General features: G+C 52.5%; 1 protein-coding gene across 7 annotated transcripts in view; it reads left to right on the forward strand.

Annotated features, from left to right (window-relative positions):
- LOC105191890 (latrophilin Cirl) overlaps positions 1–24,904 on the forward strand; it is a 501,575-nt gene that overhangs the window by 176,472 nt on the left and 300,199 nt on the right. For all 7 annotated transcript variants that reach the window (XM_025299204.1, XM_025299206.1, XM_025299202.1 and 4 more), the window contains one exon: positions 13,164–13,292. In XM_025299204.1, the coding sequence (XP_025154989.1) occupies positions 13,190–13,292 (103 nt within the window). In that variant the 5' untranslated portion in view covers positions 13,164–13,189. The remainder of the gene's footprint in view (positions 1–13,163; positions 13,293–24,904) is intronic.

The following is a 24,904-nucleotide window of genomic DNA, read 5'->3' on the forward strand; positions in this document are numbered from 1 at the left end:
ACAATGTAGTATAATTCAACGGGTGTCTGGAAAATATTGACCGTCGTCAGATCAGATACCCGGCGTTCTACGATGCGCTAGACTAATGCGCAAGATAACCGTGGAATTTTGTTGCGTGGGTCGATTCTCCGTTAGTCCAAACAGTAATAACAGTACCGGCGCGACGCAATCTTCGATAATCGCGCACTCGAAGTCGCAGTCGGAGTCCTCGATCGCAGGTGCGTTGTTGGATTTAACGATTTTTGTTGTTCATATTCCGAAACATACGCACGCACACGTGCACTTGTGCACAGTGAAAGAAGGAAGAACCAGAGCTTTGCGTCTCTCTCTCCTGTCTGTTCTGTCTCTCCCTCTCTCTGTCCTTTTTTTTTATCCCCGTCCTTCTCGGCGCGTTTAATCGGCCCAGGCGAAAGCCCATTACATCAGATGGCTTTGTCACGCCGGTGGCACCGTCGGAGAATTAATAATCCCGCTACACTCACGACGTGTACGTATACTCCCTCCCTCCCCCCCCTCTTGCCTCCCCTTCTCTCATATCCGCCGCCCAAAACACTTCGGCCGAATTATTTGTTCGACACGATTCGATACGCGCGTTTCTGTCGTATCTTATCTCCGATCTAACGTCGCACCCTCGACTCGCGCGCGCGCGCGCTCGCTCGCTCGCTCGCTCGCTCGCGCGCGAGGTGCAGGGACGAACGAAAGAGGAAAAAGGGAAAAAAAGAGGGAGAAAAAGCGACGAGGCAGCTCCGGAAGACGCGATACAGAGCGCCGCCGACACCTCGGGGCGTTTGCCGCTCTTCTACGCCTTGGCCTTTTTGTGAGCGAAGAATGCGACCTATTTTTAATTCCGTGCGTTAACGTGACGCGCTCGTAGGGGAAATTAAAAGATCTATCCGTCCTTTCAGCCGTGTAACACGGGCTTGCACTTTTTTACAGATGCCGAGTGGATTCTACGAGCGGGAGATTTATGTCGTTTATCCGTCCCGTGTACACGATGCATTGAAAATATTTTGACGATTGTTTCTCGTCGGGAGAAATATTATTTCGTTCGCTCCGTTCGAGCTTCTGTAATACGATACGAGTTGCGTAAAATTAAATACAGAGCAAGGACTTCTGTCTCCTCACAAACGATGCGTCCCGATGAATTTTACACACGTCCCGATCAATTTACAGCCGACGAGGTTCAGTCTCCGATGCTACCTCGGAGGAGGATCGCAGAAGGTGTTGAGACCGAGAGAGAGAGAGAGAGAGAGAGAGAGAGAGAGAGAGAGAGAGAGAGAGAGAGAGAGAGAGAGAGAGAGAGAGAGAGAGAGAGAGAGAGAGAGAGAAGAGAGAAGAGAGAGAGAGAGAGAGAGAGAGAGAGAGAGAGAGAGAGAGAGACATCTGTCAGTATTTCTCGCGGGAAGAGGAGCGAATTGAAATGGAGAGATCAGAAAGAACGGGGGAAGGGGCGAGAAACTCGCCGGAATCGGCCGCTCGATCTCCCGGTTCTGGCGGCATAATAAAAAAAAGACGCGGGAGGGTAAAGAACGCGCAAGAGGGGGAGAGGGTTGCGGGAGAAGAGCTATCCATTAAAGGCACTCGCGGCCACTGCCGGCAGCCCCCATTTTTTTTTTCGAGACTCCGTTGAAAGGGGGATTTGCGGCGCCTTTCCTGTTTCGCGAACGTCGTCGTTCGGGATATCGCGGAACGCAATTAGGAGATTAAAATGGGAGCGTAATCGTTCGCTGTTCGGTGCGCTTCGCCGGCGACGATAATTGTTTGACGGGAGAGAGAGAGAGAGAAAGAGAGGGGGGAGAGAGAGAGAGAGAGAGAGAGAGAGAGAGAGAGAGAGGGAGAGAAAGCGCAATGCTCAAACGCGGTGCACTGCGGTGCAATTGGAGCCAACAATCGTCGTTGTCGTGTGCGCGCGCGCGCTCATTGGCGGTAATGCAGTTCTGCTTTTCGGCGCTTTTGCGCGTACACGCGGATGCACACGCGCGCGCGTCGTCCGCACGCATACGCGCAAGTACGTGGCTGCGCTCGTTCGTGCATCGGCTCTTTTTCCGGGCCTCCGACGGCGCGTATTGACCCGTGACGAATATGGAGCGCGAAGTCCGCGGATTATTATTGTTCGAAACGCCCTCGCAGGTGGAAGAGAATAAGGAAAGCCGCGGAGCCGTAAATAATCGCCTTCGATCGGTAAACAGTCGGCGGGGCATCTCGCTGTGTGCAGCGTTTTATCGCTTCCAACACGCTTCTTTACATGCCCGTCGTCGGGCAGAGACGGGGAGTGCGAGTTTCCGCGAGTTCGCCAATTGAGCGTTCGGCGATTCAGCGCGTGTTTACGCTCGATCATTCACCGAGCGAGTCAATTCCGTTCAGTCGACACATATGCGAGGGAGAACATTAATTTCTCTCGACAAATCTCAGCCTCAGCACGATTACCCGCTGAGATCATCATCCAGGCTGCCGTTGCGTCGGGATTATTGTAATTCGGGGTGTATATAATATAAAATCCGAAGCTTTCTTCGCGCCATATCGCCGCCATATTGCCGCCATATGGGTCGGTCGAAGAAGATTGTTCTCACGGCAACGGCGAAAGTATCGGCATCAAAATCGAAGACGAGTCGAAGATCCGAGGATTCGCGATAAGAATTGTTACCTCTCGGACGAGCGCGGACAATCAGGAACGTGAAAATCGTGCCCGGCTATGCCTCGCGACATCTGCGCGAGGCGATAATGCGATCTCTCTCTAGTCTCGGCTCGCCGCCCTCTAACACCAGCCGGAGGACATTGGGACGTACACACGCGCCCTCCGTGCTGATAATAAATTCCTGCTCAGTCGACGGAATTAATCGCGCGTTCGGGGCGTGCGGGACTCGGCGGATCAAGAGCTTTTCTTATTCGCGCGATACCGTCGCTTCGCCCCGAGCGGATGGCTGTCGGTTCTGCCAAATTTAAGGGCTCCAGCGATCCGGCGCCAATGCGCGCTTAAATTGATGGCTTCACGGTCCCTTGCATTTCGCGCTTAGGTTCTCCGTATCTCCCCCTCCTCCTTCGAGCGAGAGGCCCTCACCCACCCTCTCGGCGCGAGGGAGGCGCGATCTGGAGCTTTATCCTATTAATCAATGCGCATAAATTGTTTTAAGGGAATCGTTACCACGCCATTCAGACACACCGTCGTCGACGCCGTCGTCGTCGTCGTCGTCGTCGTCGTCGTCGTCGTCGTCGTCGTCGTCGTCGACGGGGTTAATGTCGCGCGCAGAATGAGGGGGTGAAATCGAAGCGGCGAACCGGAATCATTAGATGTAACACGAAATAGACGCCGGTGGGCCGAGATTTATTGGCCTGGAAGTGGGAATTCCGCAGCTGCACTCGGCCGTTTATTATCGCCAAACGGTGCGATGCGAAAGACTCGGTGAGACGGGACGCGATTTGCATCGCGCTCGACTCGGGTACCTGTGCCTGTCTCGATAGGGCCGCCGATTAGATCTCTCTCTCTCTCTCTCTCTCTCTCTCTCTCTCTCTCTCTCTCTCTTGTAGGTGCACGAGCGGTGTGCTGCCCAAATAGCGAGCTGGAAAATATCACAAATTGTCTCGCCGCCGCAAACTCGAGAGATATCTAATTTAAAGAATTCCGCCCACCAGCGTGGAGAACATCGCAGGCTCTTCGTGAAGCGAAATTCTCTCGAAAGAGAGAGAGAGAGAGAGAGAGAGAGAGAGAGAGAGAGAGAGAGAGAGAGAGAGAGAGAGAGAGAGAGAGAAAGAGAGAGAGGGAGGGAGGAAGGTTTTCTCTCGAACGGTCAATGAAAAATCCATCGATACATACACTCGTTTTTCATGAAACATTCCACGTTCGCTTTGGCGAAGAGGAAAAGTAAATGAGTTGCATCATCATGGGCGGCGTGAAAGGTGCGAAATTATCCTGCCTACTGTGAAGTATGAAAGGCGCGATAAAAGTTTTACAGCTGTTAAACGGAAAGCGAGAGATTTATATTTTACGACGTACGCACGTTTAATTAGTCGCAAGCGCGAAATGAGAATAGCAAGGGCCGCGCGTTCGTTAGAGAGGCAGCCAGCTGATAACGAAAAGCAATTCAGCAACTGATATAAGCCTGAGAAATGAGCTCGCGATTAAGTACGGTTGAGCGATTCCGCGTTTATTTCTGATGAATAATTTCGGCGTGTTGCGGCGGAAAGGCAGCGGCGAGCCTTTCATCATAGAATTCGCCCGCGATGCGAGCTCATTATGCACCGAGCGATTTAATTCGGAGTTGAAACGCTGGATTATGAGCTGGTCCGCCGATATTAATATCAAACGATTATCTCGCTTGATTATTGTTATTGCCGTGCGATTAGCGAGTGGATTTATGCGCGCGCGCCCGCTCGCACGAGCTAATAATACGAGTTATCCCGCGCCAATACAGCAAATATTTATCGTGCGCCGTTATCACAAGGCAGTAATGAAATAATCTTGAAATGTCAATTTGGGCTTTACAGAAAGTCTAAATAAGTCTCCAACAACCTGCTTATTCCTCGTCTCGCAACGTATGCCTTTACTGGGAAACCTCGACATGAAAGTTTATAGACGCGTTAAATCGAGCCAAGCTGCAATTTCGAAAAGTCCCATTTTTAGATTATCGAAGCTTCCTAAACCGTCGTCGAACGAAAACTCCGGTCGGGTCAGGTGAAACTTTAAGTCGCAAAGACGAAGAAAAATAGCGGCGGTGCCGACGACCGCTTTGAACTCAATCACGACTATCGATTAAAAACACCCTCCCACGCAATCGTTTTAGTTGAACTCCTTCCAGAGAAATCTTTGCTTCCTCTTTCTCTCTTTCTCCCTTTTTTCCCCGCTCTCTTCTTGCCTATCTTTCATCCGTTATTACTGTCTCTGGGTCAAACGGTAGGGTGTGACAAAATAAGAGACCAGAGATAAGAGAGCAAAAAGGCGGTAGGAAGTAAATAAGGAGGAAATAATTCGAAAGCGACCGCCCCCGTAAGTCGACGTTTCTCCGAGGGCGGCCGCGTAGAGGCCAAGGGGGATGGTGGCTTAACTCGCGTTATTCTCGTTGCCGCCGGAGCAAACGACTACTCACGTCACTGCAGGCATTTCCTTTCCTCCTGCTTTTCTCTCCCGGCTGTCCTCCCAGCTTCCAGGCACTGCGGGCGGCTTCCGGTGACTGCTATCCAGCGGAAATCTTACGAGACCCGGTTGGGACGTCGGTATAAACGAGTGAACCCGCTACCGTCACTGAGAACTCGCGTCGGTCTTTATACGCATGTGTATATATCTACGGCTTACTCTCTCTCTCTTTCTCTCTCTCTCTCTCTCTCTCTCTCTCTCTCTCTCTCTCTCTCTCTCCCTCCCTCTCTCCCTCTCCCCCTCTTTCTTTTTCTCTCTCTTCTCATTTACATGAATTTCTAAGAGTCAAACTGATTCGCATCTTGACACTTATCTGATTTGACATTTGCACACGAGATGCGACCGAATTCGGCTGCGGTGCAGAGAAACACGAAAGTGATTGGCGCGATTTGAGAGTGCAGTTGGAAGGGTATTAGCGTCGAAAGGCTATAACAAATTTCAAAGAAGCAAAGTTTTGTCTCTACCGAGTACGCGACCGCCGTTAAACCACCGAGGATGCACTCTAAACCGTTAATCTTTCGCGTATACTCTCAGAGAGCCTCGGGAGCATGAATAAATCGCATTTCTCTCCTCTGTCGCCCCTCCTTCTTTTCCTTCTTCTTCTTCTTCCTCCTCCTCCTCCTCCTCCTCCTCCTCCTCCTCCTCCTCCTCCTCCTCCTCCTCCTCCTCCTCCTCCTCCTCCTCCTCCTCCTCCTCCTCCTCCTTCTCCTCCTCCTCCTCTTCATCTTCTCTCCTTTCTCCGGCTCTTCCAGATTTACCAACGATACCACCGCCACCCTCGCGCTCCACGCACGTCGTAATAACGAATAATGCGGGGCAGTTAGACGGACCCCGACCTCACGCTCCGGTCCTTAAGTGAAAAGTGAGCCCTCGTTCCGTGGAGCACCCCTAAGCCGGGATCTTGCACGCGGAACACGCAGCGAGGATCAAGTCCTTCGGAAGGGGACGAATAATATAATCGTTACCCGCGGTGTTCGCGTAATTTTTTTTTCATCTCGCGACGCGACGTGACGGTCTCTCGACGTCGATGACATCCGCTGTCTGACGGCAGTTTTAGCCCCTTTCGTCGCGAATTGACACGGCGACGACTACGCCGTCTCGAAAAAATGATGGAACGATAAAAGGGAGTCGATTTTAGCGGAGAGAGAAAGAGAGAGAGAGAGAGAGAGAGAGATCCTTTACATTCTCGAGACGTTTCGAGCGAGAATATACGATGTTACGTATTATCGCCTGACATATCTTCACCGTGTGATATATAAGCCGATACTCGCTTATAACTCCATTACTTATTACGCTCGGTATTTCTGCGAGATCAACAAAGACCTAAGAAGAGGAGAGAAAACAAGCACGCACACACACACACTCATACGTTCGCACACGTACTCGTGACCGTGCGCATCGCTCTCATCGGACGCACTCAATACGCTTCATTGCACCTGGTCGCGGTGAAGTACGTCGTACGTCGCGTGTCAGCGACAAGATCGTATTCTCGTTGATCAGACACGATACTAACAAATACCAGTTGTATCATCTCGCTAGATAAAATCGCCGATAATTCGTCGCTCGCTGTTCCCGTTCTCCGAGTTCATTTATCTTTGTCGCACTCTTCCCCCCTCCCTCCCCTCCCCCCCTCTCTCTCTCTCTCTCTCTCTCTCCCTGTCCGGCAATATAAGAATCAATATGCACTTTCATATCGAGTATGAAGAACGCATCGCAATTCTCACGCGCTCCAGACGGCGACGTTTTATCGCGGCATCTCATTCGCCCGAATACCTTGGAGTATGCGAGCGATTTCTGACGCGCACTTCCGCAAAGTTACACGACGTAACGTTAACGTGATTACTCGTTTCGCGGACGGCGCTGCAACGCAAAAAACGGCGAATTCTGCCCGCAGGGCCAACCGCGCGCCGTTCACGGCGAGGACGAATCTTTCGGCAGTCGCGTCCCTCTCCGCGTCCGTCCTCCTTCCTCCGGGCTTCGCCGATGGCGTTCTTCGGGTCTCTCGGTTCCTTTCAAATTATCGGCGCTTTACGGTACTTGCCCGTAATCGCTTTACGTTCCGCCGGAGCGCACCGGTGCCGAAGTAGCGCGAAGCTCAACCTCCGCCGAGTGCACGCGCGCCTGCGCTTCCATACGAGAGATTATTTGCACGGCAAATACACACCGCGAATGAATCAAGGCTAATTTGACAGTTTTCTAATTTAGAGGCCTGTCGCCTTTTCGCGCGACCTCTTCGGCGGCCGACGTTTAAGCGAAATTCTACACTGTCCCCGGTCCCGTGATAGAGCGACGGCTCACGTTACGTTATGCAGATTAATTTCATTTCATTGCACGATTTTTCCACGGCTTACAGTGAACGAAGGAGATTCGCGCGATATCGTATTTTTGAGGGACGATTTATTCCCATTGAATATTTTTCTCGTGTGGTAAGAGAAGAGAGCAGAGTCTCGTTGGTCCCCGCGGAAATCTGCGACGAAGAAATTTCGTTCGAGAGAGCATAGACAGCAAAGTCGCCGACCGGTTCGCGCTCGCGTTTCCACCGACCGAATTGCCGCGCGTCGTAAAAATCAGTTATCAGCCGTTGCAAATTCCTCGCGCGGCTGTGATCGCCGACAAGCGCGCGTCTCCGCATGCAGGTCTCCGGTTTAGAGCAAGGCTGGAGGAGATGGCGAGGCACAAAATTGAAATCCGCTCTCGCCGAAGTTGCTCGCTCGCTCGCGTTCAAGTTACAAAGCCTGGTATCGGCTGCTGAAATTTTCAAAGCACCGTGTCAGCTCCACGTCGCGTCGCGTCGCGTCGCGTCGCGCCGAGGATGTCTGCTCGCGATGAGCCCCGGGAAAGTAAGACAGAGGCAGGCTTCGACAAGGACGACGTGGAAGAAAGGTCGATGCGCGACGACGGCGGCAGGCAGGGAGGGAGGGAGGGAGGGAGGGAGGACGAATGCGGCGGCATTCGAGTGGCGCGGGGAAGCGACACGACGGAATTTCAGAAATTGCGCCCGACATTTTCGCATGCAGTGTGTATATATACCGGCTTCCTGTGCGCCTCCACGTACCTCCTGCTTCTTCACCCCAGCCGTTGCTCCTCATCCGTTTCCTCTGGGCTGTTCCTTCCAAGTTCTCGCGATCGAAACACCGGGGGATGTATCGGCGCGCTCGGCAGGCACCTCGATAAGCCGACAGTTTCGCGAAAGATGTCTCGGCTATGCGACGTCGGCTTCGAATTCGAATGAGCCAGCCAGGGAGAGGATCGAACAGCGCGTAAACTTCGATCTCGGCGAGACTCGCGAACGCGAGCCCGAAATTCCATAAAGCGCTTTATTTCCCCGGGGCGCGCGAAAGCGCGCGCGCGCGCACGCGCGGAAAATCAATCGGTCGGCACGGTCGCGCTCGTCGTCGAATCGTTTGAATAAAAACGCGGTTTCTTCCTTTTTTCCTTTTTCCTCGATCGGGATAAAACAGAGAGTGCTTTATGTCGGCTGTAATATCATCCCAGGAATGATCATTTCGAGAGAGAGAGAGAGGGGGGGGAGGGGGAGGGTTGTCTGCGCGTGCACGCGACGGTCCCGCGTCCTCCGTTTGTCGTTTCGCTGGACGCGCGACGTGAGACTCGCGAGGACGGATTTTCCGACGGGGGAAATTGCGAGTTAATTTCCCGTGCAATCCAGCGCGAAGCGCGTCGGCTCGTTGTCGTCGTCAATTATTTTTAATTGCACGCCGATCGGAGTCCCAGGCTCTGCGCGCGACGCGACATGCATTAAAATGCGCCTGGGTGTAAAATTGAAACTCGCGAGGCCGCTGCGGCCGCGCGCACATTGTATTTCGCCGATTCGTTAATGTGATTTTCAACAAATAATTTTCGCTTCCCTCTAACTCTTCCCGCACCCTCCCCTCGCGCTACTCATCTCCCCTACCTACCCCTGTTCATCGTTCGTAACCCTCGTCGCAATCGTCCAATTCGTCGTTGCATGATTTTGCACGAGGTCGTCGATGATGGACGAGTTCGTGCTCGAAATCATTGCGATACGAGAGCGAGCAAGCGAGAGAGACAAAGAATGAGAGAGGGAGAGTGCGAGGAGGGGGCAGGGAGGTTGAAGGGGCGCGCAGGGGGACACGCGAGTGATTGGAAAGGGGAGGCGGCCGGCAGGTGCGTGGCTGTTCAATATTCATCGGCGAGAGGCGTCGAAATGATTTTAAGTGCCTGCAGAAATTGCCGCGGCACCGGCGTTTTCTGATAATCTGCATTATTTCGATCGCTTTGATCGCCGCTGCTTTAATAATATGTAGATTTATGTTTTCATCCGAACAGCGCGGCCGCGTCGGCGTCGGCGGCGGCGGCGGCGGCGGCGGCGGCGGCGGAGGCGCGCCGTTTCTCCCTCGCCTCAACGCGGTCTGACGCGACGCCGAAGTTATTGTTGAATTATTTATTGCATTCTAAGTATCAGAGCGCGACGCCCTCCGGTTCGGTAGGATGTTTATGAAAAAGAGAGCACACGCTGTTGAATGTTATCTTAACTTCCTCCCGCGCACGGAGAAAAATATGCCACGTCGGAAACAAGTTGCTCTTCTATGCATCTTTTGTATGTTATTACAAATACGCACAATACGCGGAATGCTCGGAACGACGACGACGACTGTACGTTGTACAGATGACGACGATTGCGAGAACTCGTTTTGCGCATATCGACGAGTCTCTTTCGCTATTTTTCGGGACGTCACGCAAACAAATTGCTCTCCGTTGCGGATACTCGGCTCGCGGGAAACGAAACGCGCTTTCCGCGCCGCGACTCTCGTCGCGCGCTCTCCTTTTTTCCTTCTTTTTTTCATATTTCGGCGCGCGATTCAGGCGCTAAGCATGCAGAGGCCAGAATAGCTCGCTGCACTCGAAAGCATTTTTTTCTGGAGATGGTCTGAAGAGAGAAGCAAGAGCGCAGCGATGCTTCGGCTCGATAAAAGCGCCAACGGAGAGAGAACCTCCGGAGATGCATCGCGAAATGCGTCGTTGGAAATTCCTGCCAAAGGCGCTCGATTACCGATCTGAAAAATCCGCGGCGGAATAGTATTAAAGGCAACGGACCAAAAAATATATGAGTATACATATATATATATATATATATATATATATATATAGTATATGGTCGCGCCGCGAGATTACCTCTCGTTCGATTGTGCGTCGAGCGCGTACGCTAACCGCGTACGTCCTGCCTCCCCTCTCTCCCTTCGTCCCTTTTTAACAAACGATCTCCCTCCCCCCCCCATCTCTCTCTCTCTCTCTCTCTCATTCCGCTCTACTCTGCTCTCTCTTGCTCACGCCGACCTCCGAGATGGGAATCGCGTTGTCATCAAGCTTATCGCGATTATCGCGGCGCGCCGCCGGTGCATCGCGCCGGCACATGCACGCACAACATCGTGTGCAACATCGCGATACGCGGCGGAGGAGGGGGAGGAGGGTAACATTGATGAAAGGAGAATCGTGGATCGCCGATTCTATTCGCGCGACGAGCGCGCACGGATACAAGGTTAGGAGGAGATAGCATCGCCGGATTAATTATGCGTAATACATAGAGAGAACGTGCGCGAGGGCGCGCGCGCGGTTTCGTTGGCCAGAGCTTGCGCTCGTCGTTGCACGGGTTCCCTCTCTTTCACCCCGCTCGCCTAGCTCCCCTTCCCGGGCCGTAGCGGGGGTATGCGGAGAGAGAGGTAGCCGACGCATTCAATTATCGTCGTTACCCTGGCAATTTACAGATGTTTCGACGATAATCGCGTTGCTACGCGACTTTCACGTTGGTTGCGCTAAACACCGAGCATTACCAGAGCCGTGAGTACCGTCGGGCGGCATCGGGAGAGAGAGCAAGAGAGAGAGAGAGAGAGAGAGAGAGAGAGAGAGAGAGAGAGAGAGAGAGAGAAAGAGAGAGAGAGAGACAGAGAGTGGGGGAAGGGCGGAGGGAGTAAGAGAGGAGTAGGTCCGAGCAGGAGTGAGAGGCAGCGTCGTGGCGGGAGGGAGGGGGGGGTCTTAATTAGACTCGTCGGAAAAATTAACGCGGTCCACTCGAAACGAACTGGCAGCGCTCCAGATGCCTCGCGTTGCTGCACTTCCGCGGCCGCGGAAAAGCGCCGCGCCGACCGATGCAATCTGCGGAGTGATCCGCCGTGATGCGCCGGCGGTCGCGGCCCGATGAACTTCCTCTCATTTTCTCTCTCTCTCTCTCTCTCTCTCTCTCTCTCTCTCTCTCTCTCCCTCTCTCTCTTCCTCCCGCAGCCGTGTAATCGAGATGGTTGCTCGTCCTCTCGCGATACGCTCGCATCTCGCTCCGCGAGATTCCGACATTTTCGGCGGGTTTTTTTCAGCGGAAACTGCAGCTCATGTGGAATCAGATATTCAAGATGCGCCGAAGGGTCTTCGCGGAGCTTCCTCTCGCGTCGTACCGCGTTCAGCGATTTACGAAACCTTCATTTTTCGCTCGAAATTTCACCGAGGAACGTCGAATGTTGCCGGAGATCGAGACGAGAGAGTATCGACCGGTTTTCTCATCTTTCGAGAGGCGCTAATTTAACACCGAACACGGTAAATTTGTCGTCGGTGTTATTTCTTCGGAAATGTCCACTCGAATCTGTGAAACATACGGGTTGTGCGCAAACCGATTTGCATCGATTGCGGCTGCGATGTCACGAGGCTATCGACTGACGCTTCAAAGGCTTCAAAGGCTATTCCTCTAAAGTAATTTTATACGCTTGTCGTATCTTTCAAGTAAAGTATTCTCTGCTCCCCCCCTCCCTCGCCCGCCCGTCCGCTCTACTAAAGCGTACCACTCTCATCTTCCCGTAGAACAGCGACGCCCGCCTCCTTCTTGCCTCTGTAAGCGCGGACGCGCTTTACCGAAGATTTAACATCCGCGCGACGCTCGCGAAAGCGCGCAATTTCACGCGTAATCCGCGCCGCTCCCCCCTTCGGCTTCCCTTTCCGTGCCGTTTCTTCGTGCAAATTTCGCGCGTGCTTCTTTGGCTTCTTGTTTCTCTCGTCTCTCTTCTCTTCTCCTTTTTTCCGGCCGACAAGTCGATAGGTCGACGACGCGCGCGCACGCGTCACTCCGCAGGAAAAATCGAGCGAGCATCGTCGGTAAACACTATAAATCAGCTTAATCCGCACGTCGAGCGAAACGAAAGGGGTTTGGCGTGCGCGCGCCCGCGTATGTTCGCGTGAATGTGGGTTAACGAAGGCGAAAAAGGAAAACAATTTTGGCGTCAGCGTTCCGGAATTTGCAGACCGCGCGACACGACATGATGCGATGCCGTCGAATAAAAACAGCGTGCAGCGTTGCAACGAAGCGAAATCGGACGAGTTTCGGGACGGCGCGGCGAGCCGCGGAAAACCACGGAACTCGCGTGCGCGAGTTCTGTTTAGAAAATAATATCGCGCTAAACAGCGTCATTCCCGTGTCGCGGGCAATCTGGAATGTGTGGCTGAAATTCCGGCCTCTCGCTGATATCTCATCTCGCGTTAATGAAGGAAGAAGAAAAAACGAAACAATCAAGACCCAATTATCTTGCTCGACGCGAGCGAAACAACGTGTGGCGCGCCTGTTTCACGTTTCGTGAACGCCGTTCACGCGGCCGGCCGGCGCGGCGTTCCTCTATCCATATTTTAATTCAATCCACGATATACGCGCCGAGCGTATCTCCGCTCGAATCTAGTCTCACCGGTTTCGCGCGGGTATCGCGATTTCCTCGCAAGTCGCGGCCGTAAGTCGGCACGCGTCTGCCCGCGAGAAAGGCGCCGCGCCGCGCCGCGTCGCGTCGCGGCCTACCTGCCCGTCTACCCCGGTAAAGTGTGCGATTTACGTAAATGCAATAATAACGTGCCGCGCGATCTCACGGCGCATACCGAGCGTACGCGTTCTCGGAAATCGCGATGCACCGCGGGACGAGCGCGCGCCGTTGGCGCGAGAAGGAGAGAGGATCGGGAGCGCGGCAGCGCGCCGCGTCGCGCTGCTCTTGTGAGCACGACACGTGATCGTTGCTTCTTTTTTTGCTTTCAGGCGTAGTCGGAGCTCGGAACCTCACGATGGAGTGCCGCAAGGGTCGACGGAAAGGAGCGCCGATCCTCGGCGGGCTGCTGCTTACGTGGCTCTTAACCAACGGCTGCACCGTCGTCGCGCGAAATATGGGTGAGTACGAGAAAGTATTTACGATTCCGGACCGCGGTTCCTTGCCGCGGGTAACCCCCCCCCCTCCACCGAGAGGCTACTCCTCCTCCCGCCAGCCCCTGCGTCCTGTCCTCCGCATCCTTGCGCCAATTAAGGGACCGGCTACAACGCGCGCGCGGATATTTACGCGCGACGCGCACCCCGCTCGGAATCTCTCTCTCTCTCTCTCTCTCTCTCTCTCTCTCTCTCTCTTTCTCCTTCTCTCTTTCTTCTCGCGAGAGAGGCGCGACTCACGCCGCAGGCGGAAGCCAGTTTTGCATCCCGGCGCCTTTCGCGTGCTCTCTTTAACCTCGCGCAGCGGAGAGAGCACGTTTTAAATTTTCACGTCGCAACGACCGAGCGCAACCGTCGCCCCGGCGAGATTGTTCCGGCTGGCTTTGTTTCGGGAAATTAATGGGAGACGGAATTTCTTTAAAAGGGCTCTTTATATTATAAAGTGAAGCGCGTCGGTATTTGTGTAGTGCGCGGGCCAAGTACGGGATGTGTTAATTAAGCAGGCAAGCGGAGGGATTAGCCGCGCGAGCCGGCTGCCGGAAGTTATCTCTCCGCTATCGGGTGTCAAGAGTGTCGAGACGGCGACACGAGTTCGGGGAGCGGGGCGTGAAAGGAAAGGGTGCGCATCGCGTGAGATCGACGCGCGCTGTGAGATTCTTAACGTGCTCCGCGCCGACGATTGATTTTATTACGCGACTTGTCGTCTCCGCGCGGCGCGGCCGGCGGCGGTATGTTGTGTCGCGCACATTATCGTGTTTGCAATTTTTCTTTGTCGAATAACGTACGTATACGTGTATAATAATGAGCATGATCCGAGAGAGTACAAGGGTGTTTCATCGTAAATTCCGCTACAATATTTCCGCTGTATATCGGCTCGAACGGAAAGTCCGCAGCGGAAAGGTCGTTGCACCACGCGACAAGGAACACGCGTTTTAACACGGCGACGCGTATCGACGCGTACCTGCGATTGTTGTTGACAACTCTCGCGTTATATCTGCATTATTTCCGAGCGCAATCGCGCTTCTTCGCCGTCTGGTCGATATCCGCCGCAGTCGCACATGATGCGCATTAGCCACGAGTTCTCATAGAGAAACTAATTATAAAGCGACACTCTACGCGCGCGCATGTCCACTCGTAAATTTGCAGCAGGGGGCAAAAATCGTCTTGAAAGCTTTAATCAAAGGAAGGTGGGAGCGGCCGTGACGTGTACGCGCGAGCGCGAGCTGGGGGCGGTGTGTGGATCGTTGTTGCCGGTAAACCCCGGAAAACCCCGCGAGATGGATGGGAGGTTTCGGCCGGCATGTTAAGTCCGAGAACACACCGTAGCACACGCTCGTAGAATTAAACCGTTCTCGTGCTAATTGATTTAGGAGATCTTCCGTCGCCGTGCGCGCTCGCGTGTTCCGCTGCAACACCCCGCGGTTCCTTCCATCTTTGCTGTAACAAGCTGGGGATTCTATATTTTTTATAAACTTTCAGGGCTGCGCGTCGGAGCGCGGCTGTCTTGAACGTCGCCAGTTATTAGTCTCGCGTACGATATTGCGCTTGTGCCTGTGAACTCAGCACGTCAAACTATAAATATGAAAAAAAACACGTTGTATTTTTATTTTTGATTTTTTGGGTGTAACATTGCAGAAGTATTTTTTTCGTCATCAGGGAACTGTAGAAAAGTGCTACTAGAACTCTACTTGTTTTTTTTTTTTTTTTTTTTTTTTTTTTTTCATATTAATATTAATAGTTTGACGTACTAACTTCACAGACACATTGCGCTTCAGCTGGGCACCCGACCGGCTGTGTATTTTGCTGAACGTGTACAGCAGTGTCGCGAAATGTAATCTTCTCACCCCCGGATGATCGTCGAGCCGTTCCTTCGCAGTCGGTCTGTCGAAATTCAGTTACTCGTGCGACAGGTTGCGCTCGCTTCGACATTTCATCGTCTAACGAATGCGCGATGACGACGCGCCGCTACCAAAATATATTCACACCCGGGAGTAATATGAACGTACGGGAAATAACGGACGTAGACTCGCAACACGGACCGGAGCGCGGCCACAAAGGGTAGATATACAAACCGAAAAGGCGGAAAGAGAAGAGGGGAACGGCGCATCAATAGCGGCGCATCTCTCCCCCGACTTTTTAATCAATATCCTCGGCGCTTCGATCACGTCCGCACTTTTTGTCATTCTCTCGCCGTTCGCGCGCGCGCGCGTGCGAGGGCTGCGCGTATGCAAGCGCGCGGGATGTGAAAGTCGCCGGAATGCGAGTTTCGGGGGGGGGGAGCGCGCGAGGGGGGAGAAGGGCCCGGGCGTTCCGCCGAAAAGAATTCCGCTCAGGCGCCGACGGCGGCGCCTACAAATTTCTCCCGGGACCATTTCCGCGCTCGCATATTAGCCCGGCTGCGCGCACCCAGCTGCAATCTCCGACTACCGTGTAACTGATCGCGGAAGTTGAAGAAAAACCCGCATCGCCAGCCAACCAGCCGGCGCGGCTCGACGCGACGCGACGGTGGACGTTATTTTCTCTTCATAAATCCGCCGCTTTCCGAGGCGGGAACGAGAGCGCGCGCGCGCATTTCGAGCGACCTCGCGATGTCGTTGTCGTCGTTACGGAACGACCGCGCGCGGCCGAACGTTAATCCCGAGGAACACAGCTGAATTTATAGCTTGACGCGCGCAATAGTGTCCGCGTGAGAGAGAAGCAAGAACGGACGCGATCTTTCTTCCAGAGAGCGGGACTTTAATATCTGATAAGTGTAATTATTTTTCGATAATCTTCCGGTAAATATCTTTCAATTATTTCTCAATAAATGCTTTTCGATAATTACGAAAGAGACCGGAAATTGCAATTTAGATGCTCGATAGACGAAATTGGGGCTGATCTCCCTCGCGTGTAGTCGTTTTCGCGAATGTTGACTGGTCGACTAATTGCGATTTATCAGAGAGATTCGCTCGCTGTGGCTTCGCTCGCGAGACGGTTGGGGGGGGGTACTTCTTGACGCAGACTGGAGAGAGGGGTGGGAAGAAGGCCTGAGAGGGTGAAGCGGAGGGGAGGAAGAAGGGAAAGGCTGGCTAACGCCCGATAGGGATAGAATTCAGTAACGCATTGAACACACGCGAGCATTAACGAGCGACCGGCAGTCTCGGGAGAAGCGATTTCAGAACGGCGTGTTCAAGAGGGGTCGAGGATGAGACAGAGCGGTTGGAGGGTGGAGAGACGACGAAGACCCGCGGTGAGTGTTGAAAAGCGAAAGAGAATCACATCCTCTCTCTATCCCTTTACGATTATCATACACCCCGTTGCGTCCAATCCATGCAGCCATCGTCGTACTTGCGTTTCCAGTGTTCTGCCTCCGGTCCCTTCCAGCTACTCCCTTTCCGGCTAGACGTACGTGCACGCACCCACGTATAAATGTGCGTGCGTGTACACATATAAGCGCGCACACACACACACACACATGAGCGGGAAAACCACAGCAACCCAAACGATAGATAAATCAAAATCGCTCGCATTGTGCGCCCGTTGCCGCCGAGGCTCAGACGAGGCTTTGTATGCCATCGAAGGTGGATAGAGATTTAGGACGTCGTGGAATCGATCGACCGCCCCTGCGAAACTGTAGCGTTTTCCGCATGGAGTCGCAGTGTAGTTATTCGCGACGCGACTCGAGATGACGGAGGAGAGCCGAACGGCGCGCTCGTCTCTCCGTTGAGTTAGATCCTCGCATTCGGACGCGCGCAAGAGACACGTGAGGATGAGAAGATTAATTAGTGAAATTAAATACACAGCATGAGATGTCATTGGTGAAATCCTATTAATTTCGCCACGGAAGGATATTACAGCTATGTTCCTTTGACCGTCACCGGGGTCGCTTTAATGTCGAGGGAAATGGAAATCGAGAAGGATAGGGAGAGAGGGAGAGAGGGAGAGAGAGAGAGAGAAAGAGAGAGAGAGAGAGAGAGAGAGAGAGAGAGAGAGAGAGAGAGAGAATTCATTGCTGATTGCAGAAAAATTAATTATTTATTAGGAAAATATTGAGATGCTCTCGTTCATAATTCAGCTCTTATTCTTATGAACAGGAGACAAAAGTACAAGCTAGTCGTCCTCTTTCCTCTTTTTCTCTCGGTAAATCGCCTCGAAGAAAGTACGCTCGATATTTAATCTCTTAAAATTACAAACTTTACTATGGCCGGTGTGTTAAAATTTCCGGTCCGATGCCTTTGCTCCGTCGCTCCTTCCCCCTCACTCCCGTCTCCCCCCTCTCCGTTTCACAAACGAGTATACGCGCATTATTTCAGTTATTCAGCAATTAGTTTTTTAGTGCCGCTCCGCCCGTCATAAAACCGAAAATGATTCCTCTTGGCGAGCGTATAAATATGCCGGCGCTTCGAAAAATTACATAAAATCCCCGATAGCCGCCACTTTGTAATCCACCCTGATGGCCGTCGTAAAACGTTAGTTAACGGCGGCAAGGATGATCTCGATCGGGCTGACCTCGCGAATAACGCGCCGATAAAATTTGCAGCGACGGCGGTGGCGGCCGTGCGAGAGCACGCCGAAAGACGTCGTTCACTCGCGGCCACTCGCATGCAATTACTCGCGCGACTAGCATAGCATTTTTACGGACGGCGGAATTTCCGGCCGCCATCGGCATCGACGACAATAAAGGCGGGAGTGCGATCCCGCTGCTAGTTTACGGCGGAGCCGTTACCAAGCCGTTAGATTTCGATTGGATCATTGGGTGGAATCGTCGATGAAATGTTCATCGCTCACGCCGATATCGTAAGGAATATTTCTGCTATTTATATTTGGGCTGTATATCGAACCGCACGTCGTTCCTCCCCTGTTTCATTTTTCTCTTTTTTCTTTGTTTTCTAATCTTACTGCATTGATTTCGATCGCGCATTAATAAGATCCATCTTGGACTTGGAGAATCTTCAAGTTACACGATGTGTTATTACTTCTCGAAGTCTCAGCATAAAAGCAACGACAGTGAGTGTAAACATCCGCGGTATCAAAGTGATTTTATCTAGAATTTCTCCGTTGCTGGTTCTCCGTTACTTGACGAGTTGACGGAACTCGCGGGATTAATGTGGAAGCAAAATTTCAACTTGCTACTGAAAACAGTTTGTCCGTTTCGTCTCCGCGTCAGTTGCAACGGACCAACGGCGTCGCGCACCGCGTTTTCGCAGGTCCTCGCAATTTCAATGGGAAAATGCAGACGGGTTTTCGGCACACGAGTCATCATGCCGCGCACGTTGATTGAGAAACGCTCGCCGTTGGTCGGTTATTGCCCGCGAGACTTGGCAACTGTATTATCGGCCGTAATTGCCGTAAACGGCTGCCAGTCCACCTTGTATCTCTGCCGATGTTGCGGACCACCTGGGACACACACCGTGAAGAGGATCCCATCTTCTCCCCCTCCTTTTCCTCCCCTACCCCCGGCGGTGCGCTGGTGCACGGTGACGAGGATTTATAAGCGCGGCAAAGGGGAGGCGCTGCCGGGCAATTTACGGCCGCCACTTACGTCGCCGTGCCGCATTCTGAGCAATTAATATTTACGCCGGATAGATCGGTAATCCTATTATACACTCGGCACAATATCGAGATAATAAGCATCGTGGACAGCGCGTGATTACAGGCTACGCCGCGCCGTCCCCGAGGCGAGCCGAGTTCCTCTCCGCAAAGATAAGATTCCTCGTGGAAAAATGCTCGCGCTTCCTCGGCAAAGTCGGAGCGAGAGGTGTGCGAGAGCGGGGAGGGGGGGCGGGGGCTGCGCTGTTCGAGAACACGCGCGGAAAAACGAGGACGATCTCTTGCGCGTTGGGAAATGGTCTGAAATCGATTTTTGCGCTCTCCAGCTTATTTTCCCTCCGAGCTGCTTTCCTTCAGGAGACGACTCGGCGAACATGAGATCTGATTGCACGGATATCAGGGCGTTCTACTCTCCGATATCGCGTCGATGCAATTTAGCAATTTTATATCCCGCCGTATATATATATATATATATATATATATGTGTGTGTGTGTGTGTCAACATGGCTCTGGCACGCGCACTAACGAAATGTCAATGAGCTGGAAATCAGAAGCACGAATGAGAACGGTCGGATTGACGACGCGTCCGACCGGTCGCGGTGTTACGCTTAGATCGATATCCTCGGGCAGTAACGATGTGCACTTAGGGATCGGGGAGAACGACGTGGCATACGCCGCGCGTTCTTCAAACGCGGCAGACATTTCTTTCACCGTTTCCCGAGCTATTGAAGGACGACTCGCGCGCGTCCTAATTCCGACACATTGAAATATGAACGAAATATCGAGCGCGCGGTGTTATTTTTGTCGTCTCGTGACAAGTCTCATGCCGGCTGCCGGGAATCGCGGTTGAATCGGGGCTGAAATTTGCGAGAGCCACCGAAAAAAGGAAGGAACCGAAAGAGGAGAGAGAGAGAGAGAGAGGGAGAGAGAGAAAGCTCTTTTGGCGCGTCTTTTGGCACGCCTTTTGGCGTCGTGAAGCTTGCGCATCAATGCGAGAAATCTCCGGCGCGTCTCGGCGAGATAAGCAAAATAACTCTGGCGTCCATTGTTGTTTCGACGGTCGTTAACGCGGACGAACGGTCCTCGCTCTTACGGAACGGCGTCGTGCCGGCAAACGACCGGCCGAACAACTCTCGGGACCCCCGTTCGTCCTTCGTCCGAATCGACGACCTCTCTTGCCACCTAACTCGCCGTCGTCCGGCGCGGCTGGACGAGAAAAAGAGAGAGGACCGTAGCTCTCTCGTGGCGGACCTCTGTGTCGAAGATTTGTGGCACATCGGCAACACGCGGCGGCCCCAATTTACTGCGCATTACCTCGTCCGCTCGCTCGCCTCCTCGCATTTTCCTCCGCGTGCGCGTTATCCGCCGTCGTCTTCTCCTCTCGCGTTCTGCCACCGTTTTCTCCCTCCTACCTCCGCCCCTCCCCTCCCCGCTACCTTCTTCCAGCCGCGCGCGTATCTCGTGGGTAGCGCGATTTCCTCCGCCTCTTTCCACCCCTTTTTTCGTTCTCTCCTCCTCCACCGCTGCCGCCGCCGTCTGCCTATTTGAATCTCAATTTTGCGATTTTCCCCGCGCGTCTCCTCGCTCTACGTCTGTTCTCTCGTATATCTTCAGTATCTTCTCTCGCCATCCCGCATTTTCCTCCCCTATCGTGTTACAACGTGGTGCTATTTAGTTCTGTTTTGTTCTCTGTTTTCACTTCCTTCCTTCCTTCCTTCCTTCCTTCCTTTTTTCCTTCTTTCCTCCGTCCGGCAGATTTATTTCTTTCAGCCTTTGCTCTCTCGAACTTTCCGTTTCCCATTTGTCTGTTTTCGATTCGTCCTACTTCCGGCGTGTGTTCGTTCCACCTTTCACCGCGCTCTTCTCTCTGCTCTTTCCTCTCCGTACAGCTTGCTCAGCCGTGCGCGTGCCCTTCGCTCCCTTTTCGCTTCCTCCTCGGTCTCTTCGTCCCCTCTTTATATTTGTCCATCCTCATCCTTTTATTTCCAGCCGGATTTTCCGCATCTTTCGCGTCCATCCGCAACACGTGGTTCTCCTCTTGCTCGCACTTGAACCAAAGTTTGTTCATCACTCCTCGTCGTTTCACAGGATTGCAGTGCGCGTCCCCGCCGAAAGCAACGTGTACAAACGGCGATCGCCCTTTCGCGTTATTCCTTGTTCGTAGCCGCCGCTACGTGACTAATCTGATTCCCAACCACGTGCAAGCGCGTCCCCCTTTCATCCTCCTCTTCCCTCCTTTCGTCGCATCCTCGTCCTCTCTACCTTTCCCGCAACCCTCTCTCGCGCGCGCGCGCGCGCGCTGCGTCCCCGCCGCCGTGTTCAATGAGTTTCACGCGATCAGGCGCGCGCGGATCGGCGCGACTCCACCTGTCTAAATTTAGACAGGCGGAAAGGTGATCGCGCTCATCCCCCGAGCGCCGCGATGATTCGGTCGTCGACATGGCCGCTGCTAAATAATTCACGACGGTAACGATCGATAGATTTCTCGACCTCGTCCCGCTGACTCGCGAAACGAAGAGAGAGATAGTCCCGCAAAATTATAATTGAGATTAATTCGCCCAAATTATGAATTGGTCTTTCTCGATTCTATATCTCGCTCGATTATTCTTAACAAATTCTTTCAAATAAATGGATGGTGCATTATTTGTTACATCGCGATGTCTATGCGCGTATCTTTATCCGTCCGTCAATCCTCAAACATTAGGATGGTTGAAAATTTATCCGATGGTATTTTTTAAATGTCAGTAAATTTGATTATGGCGCTCGAAACCTTTTTACGAAAGATTTTCATTTTCACACTGAACCAAAGTTAATATATTTTTTTGTATTTTTAAAGGAAGGCTTTATAGTGTGTTCATAGATATCTTAGATCATTTACGCTCAAATAAAAAAAGTTTTTCTACAATGGAAAGTTATTATTTTTTCTTTAAAAAATTGTATGTGATCTGAAATGTTTACACATTGCTACAGATTTTTATCAAATATTTACAATTCATGTAAAAAAAGAAGATGATAAAAGGATTATGAACGAACATTCACCCGTCCTGGTAATAGGAAGCAACCAAAATCTAGTGTTCAAGGGTTAATTTCGTTCGCTCGGGGGGATTTCTTATCAGTCGGGGGGAGCTAGCGTGCGCTCCGTGTTGAATCCAGAGCACCGACATGTACCGCAGCGATGCGACACGCGCGCGCGCCCCGGTTTCTCCCTCATCACCCCGTATGGAAAGTGTCTCTCAGACCAAACGATGGAACGCGGCCAAACGCGAAAGCCCGCGTCCTCCCTCGGGCGAGAGAACTTCGTTCTCTTGCCGCTCGCGTTTTCCAATTCGCGCCGAATGGATCGGTCGCGCGGAAAATAAGAGATTGCCGTGATCTTCTCTCCGCGACTCCGCCATCCCCGCCTCCGCTGCCGGTGGCGATGGCTCTCGGGCCAATCCCGCTTTCAATTTTCAAGCGAACCGAACGAAGTATGGATGTTTTTTCCGAGAGGGGTGGCTGCGAATCGAACGACGAGGCGCGGATGTTTTTCGCGAGAGTGCATGTGTAGGACGCCACTTCCCGGGACGTAATCCGGGAGCGTGAACCGATGTTTACGTCCCATCGGAATTGTAATGATCGTTTTCGCCTCGCGATACGAGTAGCGCAGATACGACACCATCGATCTCTTCATCTGTCTGCGGCTGCTTGACTCGATAACTAGTCGATCGCCGCGGTTCGCCGCGGCTCGAAGATCGAGAAAACGACACGGATATCGAGAACTATATCGGGAAACTCGCCGGCACGTGATATCGCTCGCGTTGATGTGTGTGTGTGTGTGTGTGTGTGCGAGTGAGTGAGACACTCTCTTGCGCTCACCTGATAAAAAATGTGTGCTTGCGCGCGCCTATTACTGCTTCTATAAATAAGTGGATTAAAGAAGATCGCCGCAATTTTCTCGCACACATGCCGGTATACTCCAGATACTTCCAATCAATTCCTTGCTTCCGCGGCTCTACAATCGTCAATTGACATATCGGGTATAAGATAATGCGGCATTGGATCATAAGGCTCGTGGAAAGCTCGACATGTGCTCGGTATGCACGCGGTGTGTGTGACGTCACTCGGCTCGGAGTATTTAGTAGGTGGACTGTATAGGCCGAATATCTGTGAAGTTTGCAAATACGATTATCGCATTTGAAACTTGGCCGAGTTTTGTTAACTCTCGTTAACGATCGGAGTAATCGCTCGTAAACAGTCGTAAGAGCTCGAATCGTATGTCCGCCGCGTGACGTGCTAATGCTCTCGACAGCGGCTTTACGAGAGAACGACGAGACGCTAATAATAACAATTTTTACACGCGGTCGACGCGTGTGCGAAGGTATTTTTCAACAGGAATTCAACGCGATCTCGACGATGATCTTACCCGCGCGCAATTTATCTCTCTCCCTCCCTCGCCGTTTCTCACCCCGCTTACTATGTCTCTCTCCCTCTCTCTCTCTCTCTCTCTCTCTCTCTCTCTCTCTCTCTCTCTCTCTCTCTCTCTCTCTCTCTCTTTCTTATAAATTTCCTCCTCGAATAAAATCGCGTGTTATTCTTCTACGCCGCTTCTGATACGCAGAGATTAAACGCAACGAGAATAGAACACGAGGAGAATACACAATGCGCGTGCACTCGTGCGGTTTCCTTTCCATATCTCTCCTAGCGGGCGATACCTCGCGCTTATTCCACATGCACTTTGCGCGGTTGGAACGAGTTAGCGGCGCATATTAAATTGTTCGCCAAACAGTGTGGAGAATTCGCGATCAAACGCGACGGTGCGCTATCTCGGTCCGCTATCGCGAATACCGGAGCCGCCTCGGTCGACCTCGCGAGAGAGAGAGAGAGAGAGAGAGAGGGGGGGAGGTGGAAGAGAGGATAAAAAAGAAATCCTGATTCGCGCGGATTAATTCGTTCCGACGCGTCGTCCCGGCGCGTGGACTGCGATTTATGTACGACTCTCTATCCATCGTCGATCTCTTGTCAAGAAGGGAGAATCCATCTCTCACACTCGTCCCGCCGAGGAGAGAAGCCGATGGCGTTTCGCCGGCGGTGCGGCGTGCTGGCTGGAGGCGCCATCAGTTTCGCTCTCCCGCGCGTCTCGAATCGCCCGGCGTAATCGATTTCCGATTTTCGAGTGACGGCAATTTTTCAACGCCCCGTGAAAAATAACTCCGGAATAAGCCGGCGACGCCGCGGCGCTCAGGCCTCTCCCCTTCTCATCCCCTGCCTCACCCCTACACTTGGCGACACCCTTATCTCTTCGAGAGCACGTTAAGTAACTAGCTGCAAAGCTATCCAAACGATTTTGCATCCGCGTGTAATCGCGTTATTTCTTCGCACGTTATTTCTCGCGTTCGCACGATGCCATGTATGCGAACAATTGGAAGAATTTCGTTTGAACCCCCGCGCGAAAAAAGAGTTGCGACGGATGTATATCCGCGAGTCGAACGAACGGGGCGATAATCCGAAGGCATTTCGCGTTTGAATATATATATATATATATTTCGATGTTCGAGCAACATTCTCCGGGGCATATGGAGAATTTCACGCTGTATTTCCAGCAACATCTTATCTTCTTCTTTTCCGCGCGAGCCGCATTTATCGCATTCTGCCGAGCGCGTCGCGCGGAAATCGCCGAGGAGCGAGGGATGAGGGGAGTCTGAGAGATCTGACGGGGAACGGAGGTGGTGGCGTTATCTATTTAATAGATTACGTTCGATTCTACACCGCTATTGAGAGGCTTGTGTTAGTCGCTTCCACGACGGTCGCGGTACGCAGGCACGATAAAAGGAGGATAATGGAGGGTTTAGAGAAGTCGAGAAAGAGGAAAGAAAGAGAGAGAGAGAGAGAGAGAGGTTGCGGGCGGCTTTTTGCTAAAAAGCGAGAGAAAAAGAAACCGAGATGGTCTCGGCTTTATTAAGACGCGAGGAGCGCGGGAGCGAGTCGCGATAATAAAACGATCTCTCGCGCAACCCCGGCCGATCGTTCTATTGTTTCTCGGTAATGTTCTCTCTTCCTCTGAATTCCCCCTC

The sequence above is a fragment of the Harpegnathos saltator genome, unplaced genomic scaffold, assembly GCF_003227715.2.
Source record: "Harpegnathos saltator strain DR-91 unplaced genomic scaffold, Hsal_v8.6 scaffold255, whole genome shotgun sequence".
NCBI lineage: Eukaryota > Metazoa > Arthropoda > Insecta > Hymenoptera > Formicidae > Harpegnathos > Harpegnathos saltator.